This window comes from Macaca nemestrina, chromosome 7, assembly GCF_043159975.1.
Source record: "Macaca nemestrina isolate mMacNem1 chromosome 7, mMacNem.hap1, whole genome shotgun sequence".
NCBI classification, from domain to species: Eukaryota; Metazoa; Chordata; class Mammalia; order Primates; family Cercopithecidae; genus Macaca; species Macaca nemestrina.
The window spans coordinates 40,787,152-40,810,908 of NC_092131.1; the positions used below are offsets into that span (position 1 = coordinate 40,787,152).

Consider the following 23,757-nt stretch of genomic DNA (forward strand, 5'->3'; position numbering starts at 1 on the left):
AAAATGTATGTAATATATATTAATGTATCCCCATAACATTAACTATTTTTTTTTTTTAAACAGCAGTTATCAATCATGGTGTCAAGCTATTTGGAACATGACAATCTCTTGTAAAGAGTTGCAAAAGTAATTGTGGCCAGTGGTTAAACTGATGCTTAAGAAATGATTTTCTTTTAAAAAGAAACAGATGGTTTCTGGGTTCTCTCCTGATAAGCTCCTTGCACTCTGCTTTGCCTTCTTGGTGTGCGGGCACAGTAGAGACAGGCAATCAAGCCTGACAATCAGTTCAGACCCCACCCTCTGATCCAATCACCTTACTAAGATATCATTATTAACTTTGGTGACTCAAAAATACATGTTGATTATTCAAGGTGTTAGCTAGGGAAAAAAAAGAAAGCAAGAAACAGAACTACCTGCTGAATGAAAGTCAGAATTAAAGCAGGGTTGTTATGGGCTATCATGGAAACACAGAGCTAGCTCCGTGGCACAGACACATGGAATCTTTTGTCATAATTTATTCTATCAGGATTGTGTATCAGTCTTCACAATCATAGCTTATATTTTTCCAATAATGTTTGCCTTTTGCTGGGCCCATTCAACGTCCTATTCATCTAATTAAGCAGGCAGGATGCAGAGCCATGTTGCAGGGAAGGGCTTTTGCTGAACCGCAGAGCAAGGATGGCACAAAGAATGGAGTTTTATTTGAGATGGATGAGCTCGTCCTATCACTAGCTGATCCCTTATGGTCTTTGTTACTTCTTTTAATCAGTACTTTTTCTCCCTCTCAATCCTTTCTCTGTTTTTCAAGTTCCAATTGAATGGTGATTCATTCAGCAGATAGCTACATTAGGTTGTACTTTTCTGCAGAATTACAGTATAATTTTCATTTGACAAAGTGTAGTTGGCTACTTTTAGTAAAAGAAAAGTTAGAGAGATTCCTTATTAAATCGGATTATAGATCAGAAACCAATGCTAGTTGTTCTATAGGAAAACCAAGCACAGAGAGGCAATGTGCTGTATGCGTTTCAAGAGGGAGTCACTTCAGCTGCTCTTCAGACATTCCGTGGTGTCGTCAGGGCTTCCCTATCTGTGTATACTGTTTCAAGGATGATCAAGGCTCCATTTGGGCTGAGAACTACTATTCTTAGATACAAATATGGGATGCATTCACCCTGTGGTAGAGGTGGGGTGCCTTTATTTTCCTGGGGATAAACACAGTCATCTGGAACTTTTTGGAAATGTGACAGCTTGAGTGTTCATGGCCATTGGGAAGGGGAGAGAGTGGGAATCTGAAGAGCCAGTGTTGCACTGTCTTGGTTGGCTTTTCTGACTGCCTAATTCAGAGAGATGTCTGTACATGCCCCCAAAATGTCCTCTACAAATGTTTCCTGTTTACCATTACAATGTGGTATTTTCCCTCCAATATTTATTATAAACAGTTTCAAACTTCTGGCAAAGTTGAAAGATTTCTATAGTGAACACTCATAAACCCACTACCTGGATTCTCATGTGGTCTTTTTACTGTGTTATTTGTCTGTAATTACATGATGGCTCTTTTTTTTTTTTTTAGATGGAGTCTCGCTCTGTCACCCAGGCTGGAGTGCAGTGCTGCGATCTTGGCTCACTGCAAGCTCTACCTCCTGGGTTCAAGTGATTCTCATTCTTCAGCCTCCTGAGTAGCTGGGATTACAGGTGCCCACCACCATGCCTGGCAAATTGTTGTATTTTTAGTAGAGACAAAGTTTTGCCATGTTGGCCATGCTGGTCTCAAACTCCTGACCTCAGGTAATTCACATGCCTCAGCCTCCCAAAGTGCTGGGATTACAGGCGTGAGTCACCACACCTGGCTACATGATAGCTCTTAAATGACAGCATTTACCTGTCACTTGTTAAAGTTGTTCTCTGTAGTCCTTGGAGCTTTGAGGTTAATTATTCCCAGCACTTTGAAGTGTGGCATTTACCTATGTGATTTTTCCCAACATTCTTACTATACTAATAAACATATTTTTAGGCTAGGTCCAGTACAATTCTAGGTTGCAGTTCTGGTTGCACCTTTGCAGGAGGCTAATTGTTGTGGCCCCTATCTCTTGAAAATGATATCCCCATGCCCAACCTTTCAGCTTTGAAGAGAAAGCCTTGTGTTCTGAATCTTGAAACATCTGAGTAATTAAAAAAGGCTGTTTCCCCCAAAATTTATTCAATTCTCAGTCTTTGAGAATTTTTTCTTATGGACGAAAATATTGGGATAACAGTCTGAAAAATCAAAATTTAAAAACAGGCCGGGTACAGTGGCTCACGCCTGTAATCCTAGAATTTTGGGAGGCCAAGGCAGGTGGATCTCTTGAGTTCAGGAGTTTGAGACCAGCCTGGCCAACATGACGAAACCCCATCTCTACTAATATCATAAAAATTAGCCAGGCATGGTGGTGTGTGCCTGTAGTCCCAGCTACTTGGGAGGTTGAGGCACAAGTATGGCTTGAACCCGGGAGGTGGAGGTTGCAGTGAGTCGAGATCACACCACTACACTCCAGCCTGGGCAGCAGAGTGAAGCTATGTCTCAAAAAAAAAAAAAAAAAAAAAAAAAAAAAAAAAAAAAAAAGCTGGGCACAGTGGCTCACGCCTATAATCCCAGCATTTTGGGAGGCTGAGGCGGGTAGATCACCTGAGGTCAGGAGTTCAAGACCAGCCTGGCCAACATGGTAAAACCCCGCCTCTACAAAAATACAAAAAAAAAAAAAAAATTAGCTGGGCATGATGGCCAGTGCCTGTAACCCTGTCTCTACTTCAAAAAACAAAACAAAACCCAAAATTATCTGGGCATGATGGCACACCTGTAATCCCAGCTACTGGGGAGGCTGAGACAGGAGAATCACTTAAACCTGGGAGGTTGCGGTGAGCCGAGATTGTGCCATTGCACTCCAGCCTGGGTGGCAAGGCGAGACTGTCCCAAAAAAAAAAAAAAAAAAAAAAAAAAAAATTGAAAACAATCCAGAAAACATGCTTTCATTTCAAACTCAAACTCTCAATGAAATTATTTCTAAGAAAAAGAAAAGCAGTCACCAGGTGTTAAGTCTCTCGGCTTTTCTGCTTGTTCTGGTTGAGGTAGAAGAAATAAAACTAGAAGGAGAAGAGGAAGATGGAAAAAAAATAGACATTCTGCCCTCGAATTACCAGAATTAATTGAACTATTCATTTTCTTCTCTATCAGTTTCAAACCCAAGTTGCAGTAATGAGAGAGTCACTTACCAACAGATGGGGCTGAAATAGATCTCTGGAGATCTCCTGGATGTCGACTAGGAAAATAATCTCCAAACAGCACGTTTCCACTCTTTTCACATTTCTTTAGCAGGTGTTTATGTCTACCCAGCAGGCAAATAACCACTTAGTAAAAGAAGCGCAGTCCAGGCTGCTCTGGGCATTGTTCTATTGCTGCTGCATCATAATCATAATGTGCTGACATAGTCTCACAGTAAGAGAAGAAGGGCACTGGGGAGGAGCAGCCCTGCAGGTCTGCCCCTGAGAGGAAGTGTGGTCAGCATTCCCGTGGAGCCCCGACCACTCGGGAGTGGGCATTCAGGTGGTGGTGTGAAGTTTTCAGAAGATTTCTTGGAGAGAAAAGTCAATTTAGCAACAGTATAACCACGGAAAAAATATCATATTTTACATCATTGATCATTCAATTGATAATTTATTATTGAATTTCCCTGTATCCTAAGTTTCAGAGACTTAAACGTATTTAAGGCACTTTGAGACTCTGTGAAGAAAAGCATCAAAAGAATATAGCATTTTTAGAGGGAAACTGCTTAGAAACAGAGCTGAGGCCGGGCACAGTGGCTCACGCCTGCAATCCCAGCACTTTGGGAGGTCAAGGCAGGAGGATTGCTTGAGCCCATGATTTTGAGATCAACCTGGGCAACACAGTGAGACCCCATCTCTAATGAAAGAAAGAAATGCTTTTAAAGATGCACAAAATATAAAACTGTATGTATAACTTCATTTGGAGATTGTAAGTCTGAATTTGTGGCACTTTGTCAAATTGAGGTCTGTGAGCAATTAGCCCTCTTTGTCCCTCATGAGATGGGCCTGCCTGTTCACGCCTGCATGGGATCTTCTTAGCTGCATGTCCTAAGCTTGGGATATGAAGGTTTCCTGCCACATTCAGTCCCTGGTGAGTGCAATGCAAGGTACATTCTTTCAGTCGGCTCAGTAATGAGTACTTACTATTTCCTGTGCATCATGCCATGCTGGACCACAAAGATGAACAGTCTCTGCACTCAAGAAGTTTACCATCAAGTGGAGAAGGGGTCATGTAAACAGAGTATTTCAGTGTTATGTAGCGATAAGATGGAGGGGTGACAGGGGATTCTGGGAGCACAGATGAAGGGCACTTAGTCCAATTGGGGGATTTAGGGAGAGTTTCATGGAGGAGCTAATATCCAAGCTAAATCCTGAAAGATTGGTCAGCCTGAGCAAAGGCACAGAGGCATGAAATTACAGGGTTTTGAGGGGTAACTACAAATGGTCTGGTGTTACATAAAGTTGAAGAGGAGAAAAAAAATGAAGTTCATGGAAGAAGGGCCTAGACTGTGGAGGGCTTTGAAAGCCATAACTAGGTGCTGAGACTTCATCTGCTCCAGTAGTTCTAATAAATAGTGTTACATGGAGAGATTTATGTTCTGAATTGATTATTCTGAGAGCAGAGTGGAGGATAGATTTGGGAAGGGCAATTCTGGAGATACTAAAGCCATGGTAGTGGCAGTGGCAGTGTCAATGGAAAGGAGGGGGTTAACTTGGGAACTATTAGTAGAGTCCATAGAATTTGGTGACTCACTGATGTGGGGAGGGAAAAGGTGACTCAGAGTTTTGGGAAGCTGGGTGAATGACGACGGTGCCATTAACTTGGAAACAAACTACAGGCAGAGGAACAGGTGTAGGAGGCAGAAAGAATGAGGTGCTTGTTTGCAGGAAACCTTGGTTAGCATGGTGCCTCGTATTAAACTGTTTAGTAAATGATTTCTTTCTTCTTTAAATGTTCAGTACCTTCCTAATGCTTTTAGAATATGTGACATGTATCATAAGGTATGTGTATATATTTAGTATTAAACTCAAGAGCCTATATATTTGTGAGCATGATCTGGCTCCATCCTGGTTTCAGTTCTTTCCAACTATATTTCAGACCACTTACACCACTCCCTCATCATACTTCTGTCTCCTTCCTGATGTTGCATTCTTTAAGCCATTTCCTGTCTGAAAAGCTCATCTCCCAGCTCTTCACATGTGGGCTTATTTTCGTTTTTCAGAACCCAGCTCAGATGTCACCTGTTTAGAGAGCTGTTTCTCAATCACTTGGTCATTGATTGTCTCTCAGCTGCAAATGCACCACAGCATACTCTGCATTGAATTGCTGGAGCTCTGCAAACTACATTTCTCTCTCCAGCTAGCTTTCTGTTAGGTTCAATAATAGGTTGTGGCCGGGCGCGGTGGCTCAAGCCTGTAATCCCAGCACTTTGGGAGGCCGAGACGGGCGGATCACGAGGTCAGGAGATCGAGACCAGCCTGGCTAACACGGTAAAACCCCGTCTCTACCAAAAAAATACAAAAAACTAGCCGGGCGAGGTGGCGGGCGCCTGTAGTCTCAGCTACTCGGGAGGCTGAGGCAGGAGAATGGCGTAGACCCCGGAGGCGGAGCTTGCAGTGAGCTGAGATCCGGCCACTGCACTCCAGCCTGGGCGACAGAGCAAGACTCCGTCTCAAAAAAAAAAAAAAAAAAAAAAAAAAAAAAAAAAAAAAAAAAAAAAATAGGTTGCATTAGACCAGAGGAGGCTGGAAAATAGGAGGGAAGAAATGACTTGTGTTCCCTCTAGTTGACCTGCTGTTTCTCTCAGTGTCACCTGGGCAACAGCAACTGGTTCTAGCCTGCATTTTGGTTGTTTTGTTTTTGTTTTTGACATTCTCAGAATCAGCAATTGGGCAGCGCCCTCTCCTTAGAGGGCTGAGTCCTGGCTCCAACGGGTCCGACCTCTGAGCTTCCAGGCTGTGATTCCCCTAACCTATCCCTTCCAACTCCGCAGCCCTAGTTGTGGGAGTTGCTTCTTCTAGTTGTCTCTGATATCTGTGTTTCCTTTGTGCTTTTTTTCTAGGCCTCCAACACCTATTTAACATATTCCTGCATTGAAGTCTCTCTGTTGAAATACTTAATGTGATTTCTGCTTCTTTAAAAATGGCTGGATCCTGACACAACCACTGAATCTGATTGAGGCTTCCACCCAGTCACTGTCTAACATGTCACTGAATGTTCTTCACATACTTTTCCTAACCTGCATTTAAATTGTTTTCCTTTCTCATAATCTCTCTTCTTCACTTAGATATCTGAGACTGTCTCATTCATCATTGTATTCTCAGTGCCTAACATGGAGCCTGGCATACTGTAGGAGCTTAAGAAATGCTTGTTAAATAAAATGAATGATTTCAAAAGACTGCAGGAGAAATACTGGTAGCTGGCCATACAAAATGGACAGGATTGAGCAAGTCTTTAACTTTTTGGTTCTAGGCCAAGTTATTGATGAATTCTGTAACAACGTAACACAGAGAGTCAAGCATAATGCTTCTTATAAACATGTCAGAATGCAATGCGTTATTTAATGTAGACCCATCCTCATTGGAATAACAAGACATACAGTTTATTTACTTTGAATCCTATACTTGTATAACCCCCTACCCCACTTTCTATAATTGGGAATGATAATGACTTACATTGTTAGGGTTTCATGAAGATTAAGAATTGCTAACAGGTTAGATCTACAACATTTTTTGATTAGCAAATAATTTTAAATATGAAAGCCATCCAAAAGAATCTACCTGCTGTAACATGCAACATCACCAAGCATTTACTTGATAAACATCGCCGGCTTATGTTCTTTTTTTCATTCTGGTATGATTTGAAACAACCAAAACACAGAACCAAAAAATCTGGTTAAAAAGGAACTGCTTAACTTTTACACAGATATAATCAAAACCTGAAAACATCTTCTATAGCCTTTTATGTAAGTATCAACTACTAAGACAAAAAAGACTTGTAATATGCTTCTTATATAATTTTAGTCAAATAAATGCAAATAGATTAGATAAAATTGATGTCCACGGTGCCAAGTAGAAATATTTTGTTGAACTTTAACATTTAAATGACATTTCCCCTGTTTCCACTTCAAGTGTGTTCATATCTTCTCCTTTTTCTAACTCAGAAGGAAAAATGTTCCTTTTCTTTCCCAGCTGAATTGGGTCACCAGGGTCCTTAAATCCAGCCCTTCTTTCCTCTTCTTTCTCCTTTTAGGATACTACTCTTGCATTGTTAATATGCCCACCACTGTTGTTTCTTTTTCAAAACCCACAAACCAAATCTTCCCTCCACTTTGTTATCAGTTCATGCTACTATTTTGTCTTTCTTTTTTCACACACAAATTCAGAAGAATTCATGTTCACAGTTTCTAGATTGTAATCTGGCTTTTGCTCTTAACCCACTACTAAAAGTGCACTCTTAGAGTTCACAAATAATTGCCTAATCAATAAGGCTTTTTGAGCCTTCATTCTTCTTGGTATTTCTTTTGCATTTACAGTTGATCCTTCTTGAGACTCTCCTCCTTGGTTTGTGGGACCCTGCACTCCTTCTCTTCTCTTCTACAAACTGTTTTTCCCCTGATGCCATTCATGGCTTTTTCCTCCAACACCCCAAGGCCTGTCCTCTTCTCTTGGCAAGGCTTTTCTTGATAATCGTTTCCATCCACCCTTGCATTTCAGATGCCACCTTTATGTGAATGATTCCCAAGGTTGTATCGAGTCAGTAACTCTTCTGTGAACCCCTAACCTGTACTTTCAAATGCCAGTGGGACATGTCTATCTTAGCACTCCTGGCATCTCAAACACATGCCCAAACTCAACTCCTCCATAAAACTCATTTTTTCTTTCTTTTTGTTAATGTTTAACATTTTCTCAGTCAGCCAAGAGGGGAGACTTTGAATCATCTCTCCCTTCTTTAACTTCCTTTCCAAAACTTGAAATCAGCCATAAAATTCTTTCCATTCTTTTCTCTCCAGAGATGTATCCATCTGTTGGGACCTTCCCATCACCATCATCATCACCTCTACCCCCTCACCTGCACAATTGCTATAACTTAACTGGTGTCTTTCATTTATTTCTCTCCATTCTAGTCTATCTGCCTGAAGGCTGCCAAAGCATTTTCCCTAAAAGGATATCTCTGATCATGATACATCCCTGATCAAGAATCTCTAATGGTTTTATTGTCTCTAGAATAAATCTAGACTCTTAATTTGGTACTTAAGAACTTTAATACCAAATAACTTTAATAACTTTTGGGCCTTAAATCAGTACTTTTTCAGTCTCCCGAACATCTTATACCTATTTTGTTTCTATAACTTAGGAGTTTAAGAAGATAGACTGTAGGCTGAGTGTGGTGACTCATGCCTGTAACTCTAGCACTGTGGGAGGCTGAGATGGACGGATCACTTGAGCCTAGGAGTTCAAGACTAGCCTGTCTCTGCAAAATACAAAAAAAAATTAGCCAGGTGTGATGGGTAGTCCCAGCTACTCAGGAGGCTGAGATGGAAGGATCACTTGAGCCCATGGAGGTCAAGGCTGCAGTAAGTTGAGATCATGCCACTGCACTCCAGGCTGGGCAACAGAGTGAAACCCTATTTCAAAACAAAACAAAACAACAACAAAAGAAAAACAGAATATAGGTGGGGCACAGTGGCTCATGCCTATAATCCCAGCGGATCACCTGAGGTCAGGAGTTTGAGACCAGCCTGGCCAACATGGTGAAACTCCATCTCTACTAAAAATAGAAAAATTAGCTGGGCATGGCAGTGCATGTCTGTAATCCTATCTACTTGGGAGGCTGAGGCAGGAGAATCGCTTGAACCCAGGAGGTGGAGGTTGTAGTGAGCTGAGATTGCGCCACTGTACTCCAGCCTGGGTGACAAGAGCAAGACTCCCTCTCAAAAAAAAAAAAAAAAGAGTACAGACTGTAGAGTCAGATTGCTGAATTTGAATCCTTGCTCTCTCTCCTACTATCTATGTGACCATGGACAAGTTTCTTAATCTCTGTGCCTCAGTATCCTCATCTGTAATACAGGAAAACCAATGCTTATAGGGTTGTGAAAATTAAACATATAGAAAGTATTTAGGATAATGCCTGGCCTACAGTAAGTTCTACATAATGTGTTTTATTGAGAAAATATTTACTGATGCTTGTATATATGCACATATGCCAGAGACTCTTCTAGGAATTTGGGGATAACAGGAATGAACATAATAAACAAAAATCTCTACCTTTGTGGAGCTTAATATATGACAAGCACTGCTCTCAGCACATTTCATATGTTTAATTTCCACGACAACCCTATAATTGTTGTTCTTCCTATATTACAGGTATAGAAATTATTCTATAATAATTATCATTAATTACCTGTCATTCTCTGTTTTTGGAATACCCTTTTTCCTGTGCTATCATCTTCAGAATTCTACCATCCTTCAAGACGCAATAACATCCGCTGGGCATGGTGGCTCACAACTGTAATTCCAGCACTTTGGGAGTCCGATGCAGGAGGATCACTTGAGGCCAGGGGTTCGAGGCTGTAGTGCACTATGACCATGCTACTGCACTCCAGCCTGAGCAGTAGAGCAAGACTGTGCCTCTACAAAAAAAAAAAAAGACCCACTAACATGCCATCTTACTCCTTGAAATCTCATCTGAATTCTTCCAGCCCTTAGAATCTATATTATGGCATTTATCACATTCTATACACTCTACTATATATTATCAAATATATTAAATATTGTGGTTATTTGCATGCATTTTTGTTATCTCCCTAATGAAGTGTGATGTCAGGTGCTCTGCCCTATTCATGTTTGTAAATAGTAGCATGATGTACTTTGTACCTAAGAACACAATAGCTGCTTAACAAATACTTCTTGAATGCATGTACATAAAAGGATTCTTTGCATACTCTCTCATTTGACCTCTATTAACTAACCTTATCTTCTTCAACTGTAAATATGAAATGAAAATATCACATATCAGTATCACATATTTGTTTACTATTTGGCCTTTACTTACCATCCCTTGACATTTTGTTTACTACTAGGCCAATTTTTGTAGTTTGCTTTCCTGAGCACATTTTACAGTATATTTAACATCTTTCTGTTACTACCATTTGAAAAGTGCCCCTAAGTTTTTATTAAAGGAGTCATTGTGGATAGAGTATATTTTACCTATTGTGTTTTCAATGGTCAGCACATATATTTTTTCCCATTTCCTTACTAACACAGTTGAAAAATTTCAAGGTGCTCATCTGTAATTTTTTGGTTCATTGCTTATTTTTTTCTCCATTTCAAAGAACTGTAGATGTTCGAAATTGACTTTTATGGCATCTAAAATATGAATTTTTTTTCCAAGTCATTAATACCCTTCCTCTAAATTTGCTTGCTATTCTCCAGCTATGACTGGAAAGACCAGACCAACTACAGGTTCTCCTACCTTCTCATCTGTATTTTCACATGCTACAGATCATAATGCTATGATCACATTTTTTCCCAAACATTGTAGTAAGATACAGAGTTACAATATACCATATTTTAAATCTTCTTGATAGGCCATCTTAACTATTCCTTTTGTTAGGCAGAACCCTATCAGAATGGCATGACATTCTTCTCTTTTTTAATAACGAGGCCAACACATTACATTTTTAAATAATGATCAAGGAATTTTTTTTATTCATTAAGTTTCAGTATCATTACAGAAAATGTTATGATACAGAGTTGTTTAACATTATTTTGTCTTTGCTCTTGATTTCCACATGAATGCTGGTAACACTAGTATCTGTACAAGATCAGTCTTTGATTTTATTTTTTTGTTCTGTACAATTTTAAATGTATTGGTTAAAAAGGCTGTCAGCACTTAAGGAAGCATTTTTTCTTCAGTTTGTTTGTTCAAATAAAAGGTGTCCAGTTACTGCCCAAGAGTACTGTGCCATGAGGCTATTGGGGCGAGAAACCTCCCTGGATGCTCTGCAGGGGATGGTTCTTGAGGCAAGGCAGAGCCTCCCTCCACCCAGTCAGTCTTCTTTTGGCACTGTGCACATAAACACGAGATACATGAGAAAGAACAAGCAAAAGCTCTCTGTAAAGCAGTTATGAAGCATACTAAGAAGGGAAATCCAAGTATTGCCTACGCTAGTATAAATAAGCAGACAGCCTTGATTTAAGAGCATAAGTAGTTGTATTTTAAAGATGAGAAAAACACAAGTTCTGCAGGCACCTACCGCTGTCTACTAAAAGCTATCGCTATCAGACCTAGCATTGAACACACAAAGCAATTTGCAAGAAAGGAAAAATTTGCCTTGATATAATCAGAATAGAATTGTTTGTTAAGATTTATTTTTAGGTGTTTTTTTCTTTAAAAGATATTTAAATTCATTTGAAATATAGTTCAAGATGTTGACTATACAGATCAACTTTTATCCAAATCGGGAAAACTAGCTGTGCCGTTGCATATTACAGGATACAGTCAATGATATGTGGACATGCATCAAAGCTTTCTCCTGCTGGTGACCATCATAGCCGTCCAATGACCATGACATCCACCACCTCGCCTTTGTGGAGCTCCACATACTGTTCTGTCTTTGGAGGTAGCATCAACAATCCATTGGCACTGCGCATGCTCATCAGACGGCTGCTCATTTGATTACCTAGAAAGAAATACTCTTATTACAGCAGCACAAGCATCATGGCATACACATTTGGGCCCTTGTAGACCTTTTCAAAATGTAAACAGACAGAAATGCAGGTCTTCAAGAGGAGAAGGGATGATCAAACTTTCCAGTATCTTTTTCAGGTGGCCATGATACTATATCCTACCACCAGCTCATTCAAATTTTAAAAATAAACATTAGAAATTCTTGTTTGAAAGAGTAAAACCAGGATTTTATAGCATTATGCAAAATGCCACAGAATTTCTCAATTCAGGCTGAAATGTTATGCGTGTCTGAAAAGAGAGGCTTTATAAAAACCTATTAAAATAATAATGACAATAATGGTAGCAGCTACCATTTCTTTACTAAGTGCCAAAGTACTAGGCACTTTACTTAAACACCTTATTTGATTCTCACAAGACTCAAAAAATTCTTAGGTAACTTGCCTAGGATCCTGCTAACTAGCTTGGTGGCCAATTTGAATGCAGCTCTCTCTGATGGCAAAGCTCATGAACTTGGTCACTGTTAGCTGATGTTTTCACTTAGTCGTACAATTTTTCTGGAGTCACATCAAAAGTTAGGCAAAATATGACTAGGGAAGTTGGGAATAACAGTTTAAAGTCTAGTGGAGGTCACTATAGAACTCTGAATTATCAATATTGATTTCTCTGCCCTTCGAATTTACCAATAAGTAGGGTATGGTAGAGGCAACAGAGAACCACATTATAAATTGGGCTTTCATCTCACATTTCAAGATGGTATAGCTAGAATCTCCTCCTTTTCCTACAAAGTTATACTCAGAACTTATTGGTTGAACAAACATATCAAATCTTCTGTAATTCCAGATTTATTACAGAATATTAGTCAATGATATGTGGACATTCTAAATGTTTATCTAGAAAATATGGCTCAATAATATAAGTAAACTTCTAATAGTTATTTTTTAACTTTTGCTATACTGTTTAGGAATAATTTGACTCATCTAACTTTTCAAAAAGGAAAATGTATAATAATTACAAAATCAGCTATAACCAAGGAAGATTATATATAAATTTGTGGTTTAACAGGATAGGTGCCTAGGAATATCTGTAGATGTGAATGACTAACCTGTACTCTGTGCCCAAGGTAGTGGTTCTTGGTGATGCCAAGTTAGTATACACCGATGGTATTCTGGACGAGGATCGAGTTTTACATCACATGATAACTACAGAATAAAGAAGAAAAGAAAACAAACTTGGTCACCTGATCATCTGACAAAACTACAAGATGGTAGGGGTTGTGTAAAGAATATACTGGACATGGAGACTATCCTTGGTATTCTGTTGTTGCTATCACTACCACCTTATGTTCTTTTTCTTTTTAAATAACATTCAATTAAAATGTATTTTTTCTTTTGACACAAGGTCTCTCACTCTGTTACCTAGGCTGGAGTGCAGTGGCACGATCATGGTTCACTGCAGCATTGACCTCCTGGGCTCAAGTGATCCTCCTGCCTTGGCCTCCTGAGTAGCTGGGGCCACATGCATGTGCCACCACACCTGACTAATTTTTATTTTTTTTGTAGAGATGGCGTGTTGCTATGTTGCTCAGGCTGGTCTTGAACTCCTGAGCTCAAGCAATCCTCCCATCTGGGCCTCCCAGAGTACTGGATTCATAGGCATGAGCCACCATGCCTGGCCACCTTATATTCTTAATACAGGAAGTCCAGGGGTTGGGTTGCTCTGGTGAAAAGAGAAAAGAAGGCTAAGAAGATGGTGTTCAGCTTTGGTTTGTCTGGGAAAGGCTTTATTTCTCCCTTGTTCCTGAAGGATAGCTTTGCTGCATGTAGTATTTCTCGCTGGCATTTTTTTTTTAATCAGCACTTTAAATATATCATTCCCTTCCCTTCTGGCCTGTAAGGTTTCTGCAGATACATCTACTGTTAGTCTAATATGGACTTCCTTGTATGTATGTAATTCTTTGTTTTCAACTTTTGACAAATTGGGAAGGATCTTTTGGGTTGAATATATTTGGAGACCTTTGAACTTCCTGGATCTGGATGTCTATATCTCTCAACAGATTTGGGATGTTTTTCAGCTATTATTTCATTAAATAAGTTTCCTATCCTCTTTCCCTTCTCTTCTTCTTCTGGACTCTGATGATAAAAATATTTGTTGATTTAAATTCAGGAAGTACAGAGAACACCACAAGGATATTCCTCGAGAAGAGCAACCCCAAGGCACATAACCGTCAGATTCACCAAGGTTGAAATAAAGGAAAAAATGTTAAGAGCAGCCAGAGAGAAAGGTCGGGTTACCCACAAAGGAAAGCCCATCAAAATAACAGCAGATCTCTCAGCAGAAACCCTACAAGCCAGAAGAGGGTGGGGGCCAATACTCAACATTCTTAAAGAAAAGAATTTTCAACCCAGAATTTCATATCCAGCCAAACTAAGCTTCATAAGTGAAGTAGAAATAAAATCCTTTACAGACAAGCAAATGCTGGGAGATTTGCCACCACCAGGCCTGCCTTACAAGAGCTCCTAAAGGAAGCACTGAACATGGAAAGGAATAACTGGTGCCTATCACTGCAAAAATACGCCAAATTGTAAAGACCATCGATGCTATGAAGAAACTGCATCAACTAACGGGCAAAATAACTAGCTAGCATCATAATGACAGGAGCAAATTCACACATAACAATATTAACCTTAAACATAAATGGGCTAAATGCCCCAATTAAAAGACATAGACTGGCAAATTGGATAAAGAGTCAAGACCCATCAGTATATGCTGTATTCAGGAGACCCACCTCACGTGCAAAGACAAATAGGCTCAAAATAAAGGGACGTAGGAAGATCTACCAAGCAAATGGAAAGCAAAAACAGCAGGGGTTGCAATCCTGTCCTAGTCTCTGATAAAATTGACTTTAAATCAACAAAGATCAAAAGAGACAAAGACAGCCATTACTTAATGGTATAGGGATCAATTCAACAAGAAGAGCTAACCATCCTAAATATATATGCACCCAATACAGGAGCACCCAGATTCATCAAGCAAGTCCTTAGAGACTTACAAAGAGATCTAGACTCCCACACAATAATAATGGGAGACTTTAACACCCCACTGTCAATATTAGACAGATCAACAAGACAGAATATTAACAAGGATATCCAGGACTTGAATTCAGCTTTGGAAGGATATCCAGGACTTGAATTCAGCTTTGGATCAAATGGACCTAATAGATATCTACAGAACTCTCCACCCCAAATCAACAGAATATACATTCTTCTCAGCACCACATCGCACTGATTCTAAAATTGACCACATAATTGGAAGTAAAACACTCCTCAGCAAATGTAAAAGAACAGAAATCACAACAAACTGTCTCTCAGATCACAGTGCAATCAAATTAGAACTCAGGATTAAGAAACTCACTCAAAACCGCACAACTATATGGAAACTGAACAACCTGCTCCTGAATGACTACTGGGTAAATAATGAAATGAAGGCAGAAATAAAGATGTTCTTTGAAACCAATGAGAACAAAGACACAACATACCCGAATCTCTGGAACACGTTTAAAGCAGTGTGTAGAGGGAAATTTATAGCACTAAATGCCCACAAGAGAAAGCAGGAAAGATGTAAAATAGACACCCTGACATCACAGTTAAAAGAACTAGAGAAGCAAGAGGAAACAAATTCAAAAGCTAGCAGAAGACAAGAAATAACTAAGATCAGAACAGAACTGAAGGAGACAGAGACACAAAAAAACCCTTCAAAAAAATCAATGAATCCAGGAGCTGGTTTTTTGAAAAGATCAACAAAATAGATAGACCGTTAGCAAGACTAATAAAGAGGAAAAGAGAGAAGAATCAAATAGACGTTAAAAAAAAATGATAAAGGGGATATCACCACTGATCCCACAGAAATACAACCACCATCAGAGAATACTATAAATACCTCTATGCAAATAAACTATAAAATCTAGAAGAAATGGATAGATAAATTCCTGTACACATACACCCTCCCAAGACTAAACCAGGAAGAAGCAGAATCTCTGAATAGACAAGTAACAGGCTCTGAAATTGAGGCAATAATAAATAGCCTACCAACCAAAAGAGGTCCAGGACCAGATGGATTCACAACCAAATTCTACCAGAAGTACAAAGAGGAGCTGGTACCATTCCTTCCGAAACTATTCCAAGCAATAGAAAAAGAGGGAATCCTCCCTAACTCATTTCATGAGGAGAGCATCATCCTGATACCAAAGCCTGGCAGAGACACAACAAAAAAAGAGAATTTTAGGCCAATATGCCCGATGAACATCGATGTGAAAATCCTCAGTAAAATACTGGCAAACCGAAATAGCAGCACATCGAAAAGCTTATACATCACGATCAAGTTAACTTCATCCATGATCAAGTTAGGATGCAAGGCTGGTTCAACATATGCAAATCAATGAACATAATCCATCACATAAACAGAACCAATGACAAAAACCACATGATTATCTCAACAGATGCAGAAAAGGCCTTTGACAAAACTCAACAGCCCTTCATGCTAAAAACTCTCAATAAACTAGGTATTGATGGAACGTATCTCAAAATAATAAGAGCTATTTATTACAAACCCACAGCCAAAATCATACTGAATGGGCAAAAACTGGAAACATTCCCTTTGAAAACTGGTGCAAGACAAGGATGCCCTCTCTCACCTCTCCTATTCAACATAGTATTGGAAGTTCTGGTCAGGGCAATTAGGCAAGAGAAAGCAATAAAGGTATTCAAATAGGAAGAGAGGAAGTCAAATTGTCTCTGTTTGCAAATGACATGATGGTATGTTTAGAAAACCCCATCGTCTCAGCCCAAAATCTCCTTAAGCTGATAAGCAACGTCAGCAAAGTCTCAGGATACAAAATCAATGTGCAAAAATCACAAGCATTCCCATACACCAATAACACACAACCAGAGAGCCAAATCATGAATGAACTCCCATTCACAATTGATACAAATAGAATAAAATACCTAGGAATCCAACTTACAAGGGATGTGAAGGACCTCTTCAAGGAGAACTACAAACCACTGCTCAACGAAATAAAAGAGGACACAAACAAATGGAAGAACATTCCATGCTCATGGATAGGAAGAATCAATATCATGAAAATGGCCACACCACCCAAAGTAATTTATAGACTCAATGCTATCCCCATAAAGCTACCACTGATTTTCTTCACAGAATTGGAAAAAACTGCTTTAAAGTTCATATGGAACCAAAAAAGAGCCCGCATTGCCAAGACAATCCTAAGCCAAAAGAACAAAGCTGGAGGCATCACACTACCTGACTTTGAACTATATTACAAGGCTACAGTAACCAAAACAGCCTGGTACTGGTACCAAAACAGATATATAGACCAATGGAACAGAACGGAGGCCTCAGAAATAACACCACACATCTACAACCATCTGATCTTTGACAAACTTGACAAAAAAAAGCAATGGGGAAAGGATTCCCTATTTATTAAATGGTGCTGGGAAAACTGGCTAGTCATATGTAGAAAGCTGAAACTGGATCCCTTCCTTACACCTTATACAAAAGTTAACTCAAGAGTGATTAATTACTTACATGTCAGACCTAAAACCATAAAAACCCTAGAAGAAAACCTAGGCAATACTATTCAGGACATAGGCATGGACAAAGACTTCATGACTAAAACACAAAAAGCAATGGCAACAAAAGCCAAAATCGACAAATGGGATCTAATTAAACTAAAGAGCTTCTGCACAGCAAAAGAAACTATCACAGTGTGAACAGGCAACCTACAGAATGGGAGAAAATTTTTGTAATCTATCCATCTGACAAAGGGTTAATATCCAGAATCTACAAAGACGTTAAACAAATTTACAAGAAAAAAAAAACCCCATCAAAAAGTGGGCAAAGGATATGAACAGATACTTCTCAAAAGAAGACATTTATTACGGCCAACAGACACATGAAGAAATGCTCATCATCACTGGTCATTAGAGAAATGTAAATCAAAACCACAATGAGATACCATCTCATGGCAGTTAGAATGGCGATCATTAAAAAGTCAGAAAACAACAGATGCTGGAGAGAATGTGGAGAAATAGGAATGCTTTTACACTGTTGGTGGGAGTGTGAATTAGTTCAACCATTGTGGAAGACAGTGTGGCAATTCTTCAAGGATCTAGAACTAGAAATACCATTTGACCCAGCAATCCCATTACTGGGTATATACCCAAAGGATTATAAATTATTCTACTATAAAGACACATGCACATGTATGTTTATTGCGGCACCATTCACAATAGCAAAGACTTGGAACCAACCCAAATATCCATCAATGATAGACTGGATAAAGAAAATGTGGCATATATACATCATGGAATACTATGCAGCCATAAAAATGGTATGAGTTCATGTCCTTTGCAAGGACATGGATGAAGCTGGAAACCATCATTCTCAGCAAACTAGCACAAGGACAGAAAACCAAACACCACATGTTCTCACTCATAAGTGGGAGTTGAACAATGAGAACATATGGACACAGGGAGGGGAACATCACACACTAGGGCCTGTTGGGGGGTGGGGCGGTGGGGCTCTGGGGGAGAAATAGCATTAGGAGAAATACATAATGTAAATGACAAGTTGATGGGTGCAGGAAACCAACATGGCACATGTATACATATGTAACAAACCCACATATTGTGCACATGTACCCCAGAACCTAAAGTATAATAAAAAAAATTTGTTGACTTAATGATGGCCCAAAATCTTACAGGCTTTCTTCAATCTTTTTCATTGTTATTTCTTTTCTTCCCCTTTAGAGTGGGTAATTTCAAATGACCTATCTTCAAGTTCAGAAAGTCTTTGGCTTGACAAAGTCTGTTGTTGAAGCTCTCTATTGTATTTTTTATTTCATGTATTGAATTCTTCAGCTGTAGGAATTTTTTTTAATGATTCCTATCTCTGTCGAATTTCTCATTTATATCATAAATTGTTTTCCTGATTCTGTTGACTTGTCTCTATATATTTTTTCTTATATCTATTGAATTTCCTTCAAATAATTATTTTGCATTTATTTTCTAGCAGGTCATTGATTTTCTTTTCATTTGGTTCTGTTACTAGAGACCCATTATGTTCCTTTGGTGTTATCATATCTGGTTGCTTTTTGTGTTTCTTGTGAGCCTGCATTAATCTGTGCACCTGGTGGAACTAATCTTTCTTCCAGTCTTTCTTGTTTCCATAGAAAAAGACTTTCATTTGCAGTTGGGTTTTAGTGTGCCAGTTGGGAAGGGTGTGGTGACTTTTTCAATAGGTATAGTGGTATAGTTTCCATGCAGCATCTTCAGGTGCATTCAGGGCGAGCAGTAACTGTGGGTGCCTCAGTTACCTAGTCCATGGAAGTTTGTGGAAGTGGTGGTGGCGGCATAGGTTGCTAATATTCAGTGTTAAGGGCTTTTAGTGTCTTCTTTATTCTTATTTTCTCCACAATGGGAAGATATAGCCTAGGGAGATCGCTCTTTGTGTCAAATCTGACATGGCCTACAAGAAGGCCTACTGGAGCACTGGGTTCCTGGTACAGGTGCTTAGAGTGGATGTGGGGCCAGGGTCCTAGGTTCAGGGTCTTGTGAACCTATTGTGGCACCTGGGTCTGAGGGTCTCTGGTAGGTTTGCGTGTAGGTTGTCCACAGAGCCAGGGTCTGTGACTTTGGGTACCCCTTAGCAGCTTGGGTTCAGGTGGCTGAGTTGTAGCTATGATTCTGTCCCTGTAGGGCAGGGCACAGCTCTGGCCTGACTCCAGAGAAGAAGGGTTGCCCCTGGACGTTTTGGCCTAGGGAGCAGGCTATCGTTGCTATCTAGGAACCTGAGCCAATAGGGCTTATTGGCAACCTAGGTCCCAGGGGATAAGGCGGTGTGTAGTAGTGACCCTAGACCCTGTGCTGGTGGGGCTTGGTAGAATCCCAGACTTTGTGCAGCCAGGTGCAGCAGCAATAAGTAATCCAGACTGGTGGGGCACAGCTGTCATTTGGGCCCTGGGGTGGGGGCAGTAAACAGCATAGCAATGACTGTACATCCTAGGAAGAGGTGTTTCTCAGCTGCTCAGACACTAGGGGGCTAGTCTAGCTTCAGGAAAGGAGAGTAGGAAGTTGTTTGACCTGTAGGATGAGGTGTCTCAGCTCAGCCACTCCTTCGTTTCCCTGGGTTGTGGGTACTACCTTGGCATAGTTCCAGATGCCCAGTTGCTCAGTTCAGCCAGGGCACCAGTTTCCTAGGGGGTGATGTGCTGCTTCAGCTCAGGCCTTGGGGACATGACTGTACTGGGTGGCTCTGGCACCTTTTCTCTGGGATAGACGGTGCTGCTTTAGCTTAGGTACTAGACTGCATGATTACTTTGGGCAGCAAAAGCACCATTTCCTGGGATGCTGGGTGCTGCTTCAACTTAGGCTAGTATACGACTGAACTTAGGGAGGCATGATTGCTCTGAGCAGCCAAGATACTGTTTTCCTAGGAGGCAGTATATGGCTTTAGCTCTGGCTGAGGGGGATGTGAGGGGCGCAAGGTGGAGTAGATCCACCTCTATTTGGCTCCACTGGGAAAGTTGTACAGCTGCTTGCATCTCAGTCTGTGGATGTCAGGCCGCAGTGTTGGGGTAGCACTGGGGATGAAGGGGTGCTGTGACTACTTGCTCCCAGAGCAAGAAAACTCTAGCCACAGTTCCAATTCCAACATGGTGTAAGTGCAGCAGCTGCACAGGCCACATAGGTCGGCGCACAGCGTTGGCTCCTTTCCTGGGGGGAGCATAGCTCTGTGGACTCCAGGAAGTTCTTTCAGCTGGGCTTCATGCTTGTGAGGACCGCAGGGTATCCCCGTCAGGTCTGTAGGTGTCCAAAGTGTTGATGGGGGTTGCTGGGATCCTCTGCTTAACTCCTTGCCAAGGGAGTTCTTCCTGGTTCCCAGCTGATCCTTCTGTTCTCTATGTGACCATCCTGAGTTTCTGTGTTCACCAGGGTTTCTCTTACTCCACTGATACACTCGGCTGCTCTTCTTCAGTTTTTTTCCCATTAAAATACAGTTATTTATTCATTGTTCTGGCTGTGTTTGTGAGGGGGATGGGCATGAGGGACTTATAGTTGGCTATCTTCTAGAACATGCTTTCCCCCTTTCCTGTCTCTTAATCACTGCCTAAGTTGTTAATATCAATAGGAGTTACTCCAGGTATGTTTCTAGCAAAGAAAGTTGATAACAAGGGCGGTATAGAGTGCTTTAATGGGATATTAAGGAAACACATGATAGAATGTCCTTGCATGGAAACACGGGGTCAATAATCCTATTTGATGAATTGCTAGGATTGTGTTCCTTCCTTTTTTTGTTTTTTTACCAGATGCTTTGGAAGTGTTTCTTATTGTGTATTGAAAATGAGAAGATTTTCACCTCCAACCTAAGTGACCAAGGAAATAAGGGAAACGTTTGTTCTAAACTGATGCTCTTCTGAATGCTTTGATATAAAAGGATGACATTTTATTTTCATTAATTTTTTTACATTTTATTTTTGTTACTTTTTTTAGAGGCAGGGTGTTGCTATGTTGCCCAGGCTGGTCTCAAACACTTGGCCTCATGCAATCCTCCTGCCTGAGCCTCCTGAGTATCAGAGATTACAGGCGAGTGCCACTGTGCCTAGCAAGGATGACATTTTCTGCACTGACACATAGAATGGCCACATCAGAGTCCAACAGTATGATTTACCAACAGCAGCCTTTAACACTGACTCCCACTTCCTGAAAGCAGCAAGCAATGGTAAAGGCAATGGCTGTGGCATCTATTCTGAAGAACAGTAATCAGTGGTGTGGGTAAGCTGCATCTTTTATGGTCAGAAAAGAGAGATAAGACTTACCACGTTTCAAGGAAGTATATGTTTATGTTTTAAAGTGTCTGTTGTGTCAGTACTGATGTGGGGGTGATTTGGAAAGCTAAGAAACAAAAGAAACAAATAGCCAAGCATACTGATGACCCATACTGGCAGTCCCAATGACACTGCCGTGAGAGAAAGGCAGTTGACTGATTTTTTGACCACTTCTCAATATCCTTTGCTGACAGGAAATGGGCACCATCCGGAACAACATATCAAGCATCAGTCTGATTATAGAGTACCATCTCATCTTTGTTGTCAGAACAGACGATTGCCACAATGTCTGTTTTAAAGAAGAGATGGTGGATGTTACAATAAGAAATAAATGAAAGGATTCATAAGAGATCTGCAAAGTCAAAGGGAAGCCTTCTTTCTCTCTCTCTTATAATAATGTGAATTATTTCCTTAATTAAGTAAATATGAAGATAGTAAATTCAGTATTACTGGTTTGACTGTCTAAATCTAAGCTTTATAACTCTGACTTCTGACTTGATCAGAATACTTTTTGTTCATGGATGATTTTTATTTCTTTTTCCACTTAATTTCAAATTTGATTACCACTGTGATTATTAAAAAAAATCTAGTTAAATTTTTCATGAAATTTTAAGGAGATTGTTTCATATCCCAGTCCACAAAGTTCTTAGCATTTAAACAGTCAATGTTCAGACTATTGAAAACCTAGATTTTCTTTTGTTTTTTTTTTTTTTTTTTGAGACGGAGTCTCGCTCTGTTGCCCAGGCTGGAGTGCAGTGGCCGGATCTCAGCTCACTGCAAGCTCCGTCTCCCGGGTTCCCGCCATTCTCCTGCCTCAGCCTCCCGAGTAGCTGGGACTACAGGCGCCGCCACCATGCCCGGCTAATGTTTTTTGCATTTTTAGTAGAGACGGGGTTTCACCGTGTTAGCCAGGATGGTCTCGATCTCCTGACCTCGTGATCCGCCGTTCTCGGCCTCCCAAAGTGCTGGGATTACAGGCTTGAGCCACCGCGCCCGGCCTTAGATTTTCTTAAGGTTTTTATCCTATGTATTCTCAGAGTAATATTTTTTTTTAACATTTTATGTTTTTATTTTTATTTTGAGATGATGTTTCGCTTTTGTTTCCCAGGCTGGAGTGCAATGGCACGATCTTGGCTCACTGCAACCTCCGCCTCCCGGGTTCAAGCGATTCTCCTGCCTCAGCCTCCTGAATAGCCGGGATTACAGGCACCCACTACCACGCCCAGCTAATTTTTTCTACTTTTAGTAGAGACGGGGTTTCACCATATTGGCCAGGCTGGTCTCAAACTCCTGACTTCAGGTGATTCACCTGCTTTGGCCTCCCAAAGTGCTGGGATTACAGGCGCGAGCCATTGAGACTGGCCTAATATTTTATCTGTTATGTTTTTTGTTCTTCCTGTCAACTAATCATGGCATTTTGCCATATTTGAATTTACTTTGGAACTCTTGGAAAGTAATGGTTTGGTACTATAGTTTATATTGCTAAGAACATTATTCATTAGTCACACAGAAAGTGTATAACATAATTAGTTAAGTAGTAGTAAATCACATTGAAGTTAGTGTTGGTGGAGAAGGAGACCTAATTTCCAAGTGACTTTTACCATGGCATATTTCTCAGCCTTAGCAGTTCTCTTCCAAACAATATGGTTATCCTTTCCCTGCTGAATTATCAGGATCTCTTTCCAGTCCTTTGTCTTCTTCTGAATTGTTTAAAATTTATCGTTGAAGTCACCGAAAAAGTGAGCAGGTTAATTGCTATCCCTGTGAGTTTGTGTGGGGAAAAGAAAATTCTCCCTTGTTCCAGACAGGTCTAGTGTTAGGGTAGAGCCAGATATATCCTATTAACTGTGTTGTCCTTAAGCATCACTCAAGTTTTTAAGCCGTGCTCTCTGGACTTGTATATGGACTTCTATCTGGAGAAAATGATTCACTTTAGAAGTCATGAAGGAAGAGAATAAAAGGGATCCTTTCCCCTACATTTTCTAGTACACAGGGGAGAATATAATCACATTTTCCATCAAAACAAATAGAAAACTCTAGATGTTTATTTTGGACAGTTAGGAAATTATATCGCTGTTACCAGGCTTCC

General features: G+C 40.2%; 2 protein-coding genes across 40 annotated transcripts in view; both read right to left on the bottom strand.

Annotated features, from left to right (window-relative positions):
• The window catches only part of GARIN2 (golgi associated RAB2 interactor family member 2), a 42,542-nt gene extending 37,927 nt beyond the window's left edge, over positions 1-4,615 (bottom strand). For 4 of the 13 annotated variants that reach the window (XR_003016054.2, XR_011625255.1, XR_003016053.2 and 1 more), the window contains exon 1: positions 3,247-4,605. The gene's annotated coding sequence lies outside the window, so the exon portion shown is untranslated. Of the gene's footprint in view, positions 1-3,246 lie in introns of all 13 variants that reach the window. The other 9 variants (XR_011625257.1, XR_011625256.1, XM_011726389.3 and 6 more) reach the window with 6 other exon arrangements.
• A 6,137-nt stretch (positions 4,616-10,752) lies between these two features.
• The window catches only part of LOC105472850 (gephyrin), a 737,491-nt gene continuing 724,486 nt past the window's right edge, over positions 10,753-23,757 (bottom strand). For all 27 annotated transcript variants that reach the window (XM_071099297.1, XM_071099293.1, XM_071099295.1 and 24 more), the window contains 2 exons: positions 12,873-12,969; positions 10,753-11,762 (listed from right to left, as the gene is read on the bottom strand). In XM_071099297.1, coding sequence (XP_070955398.1) covers positions 11,629-11,762; positions 12,873-12,969 — 231 coding nt within the window. In that variant the 3' untranslated portion in view covers positions 10,753-11,628. The remainder of the gene's footprint in view (positions 11,763-12,872; positions 12,970-23,757) is intronic.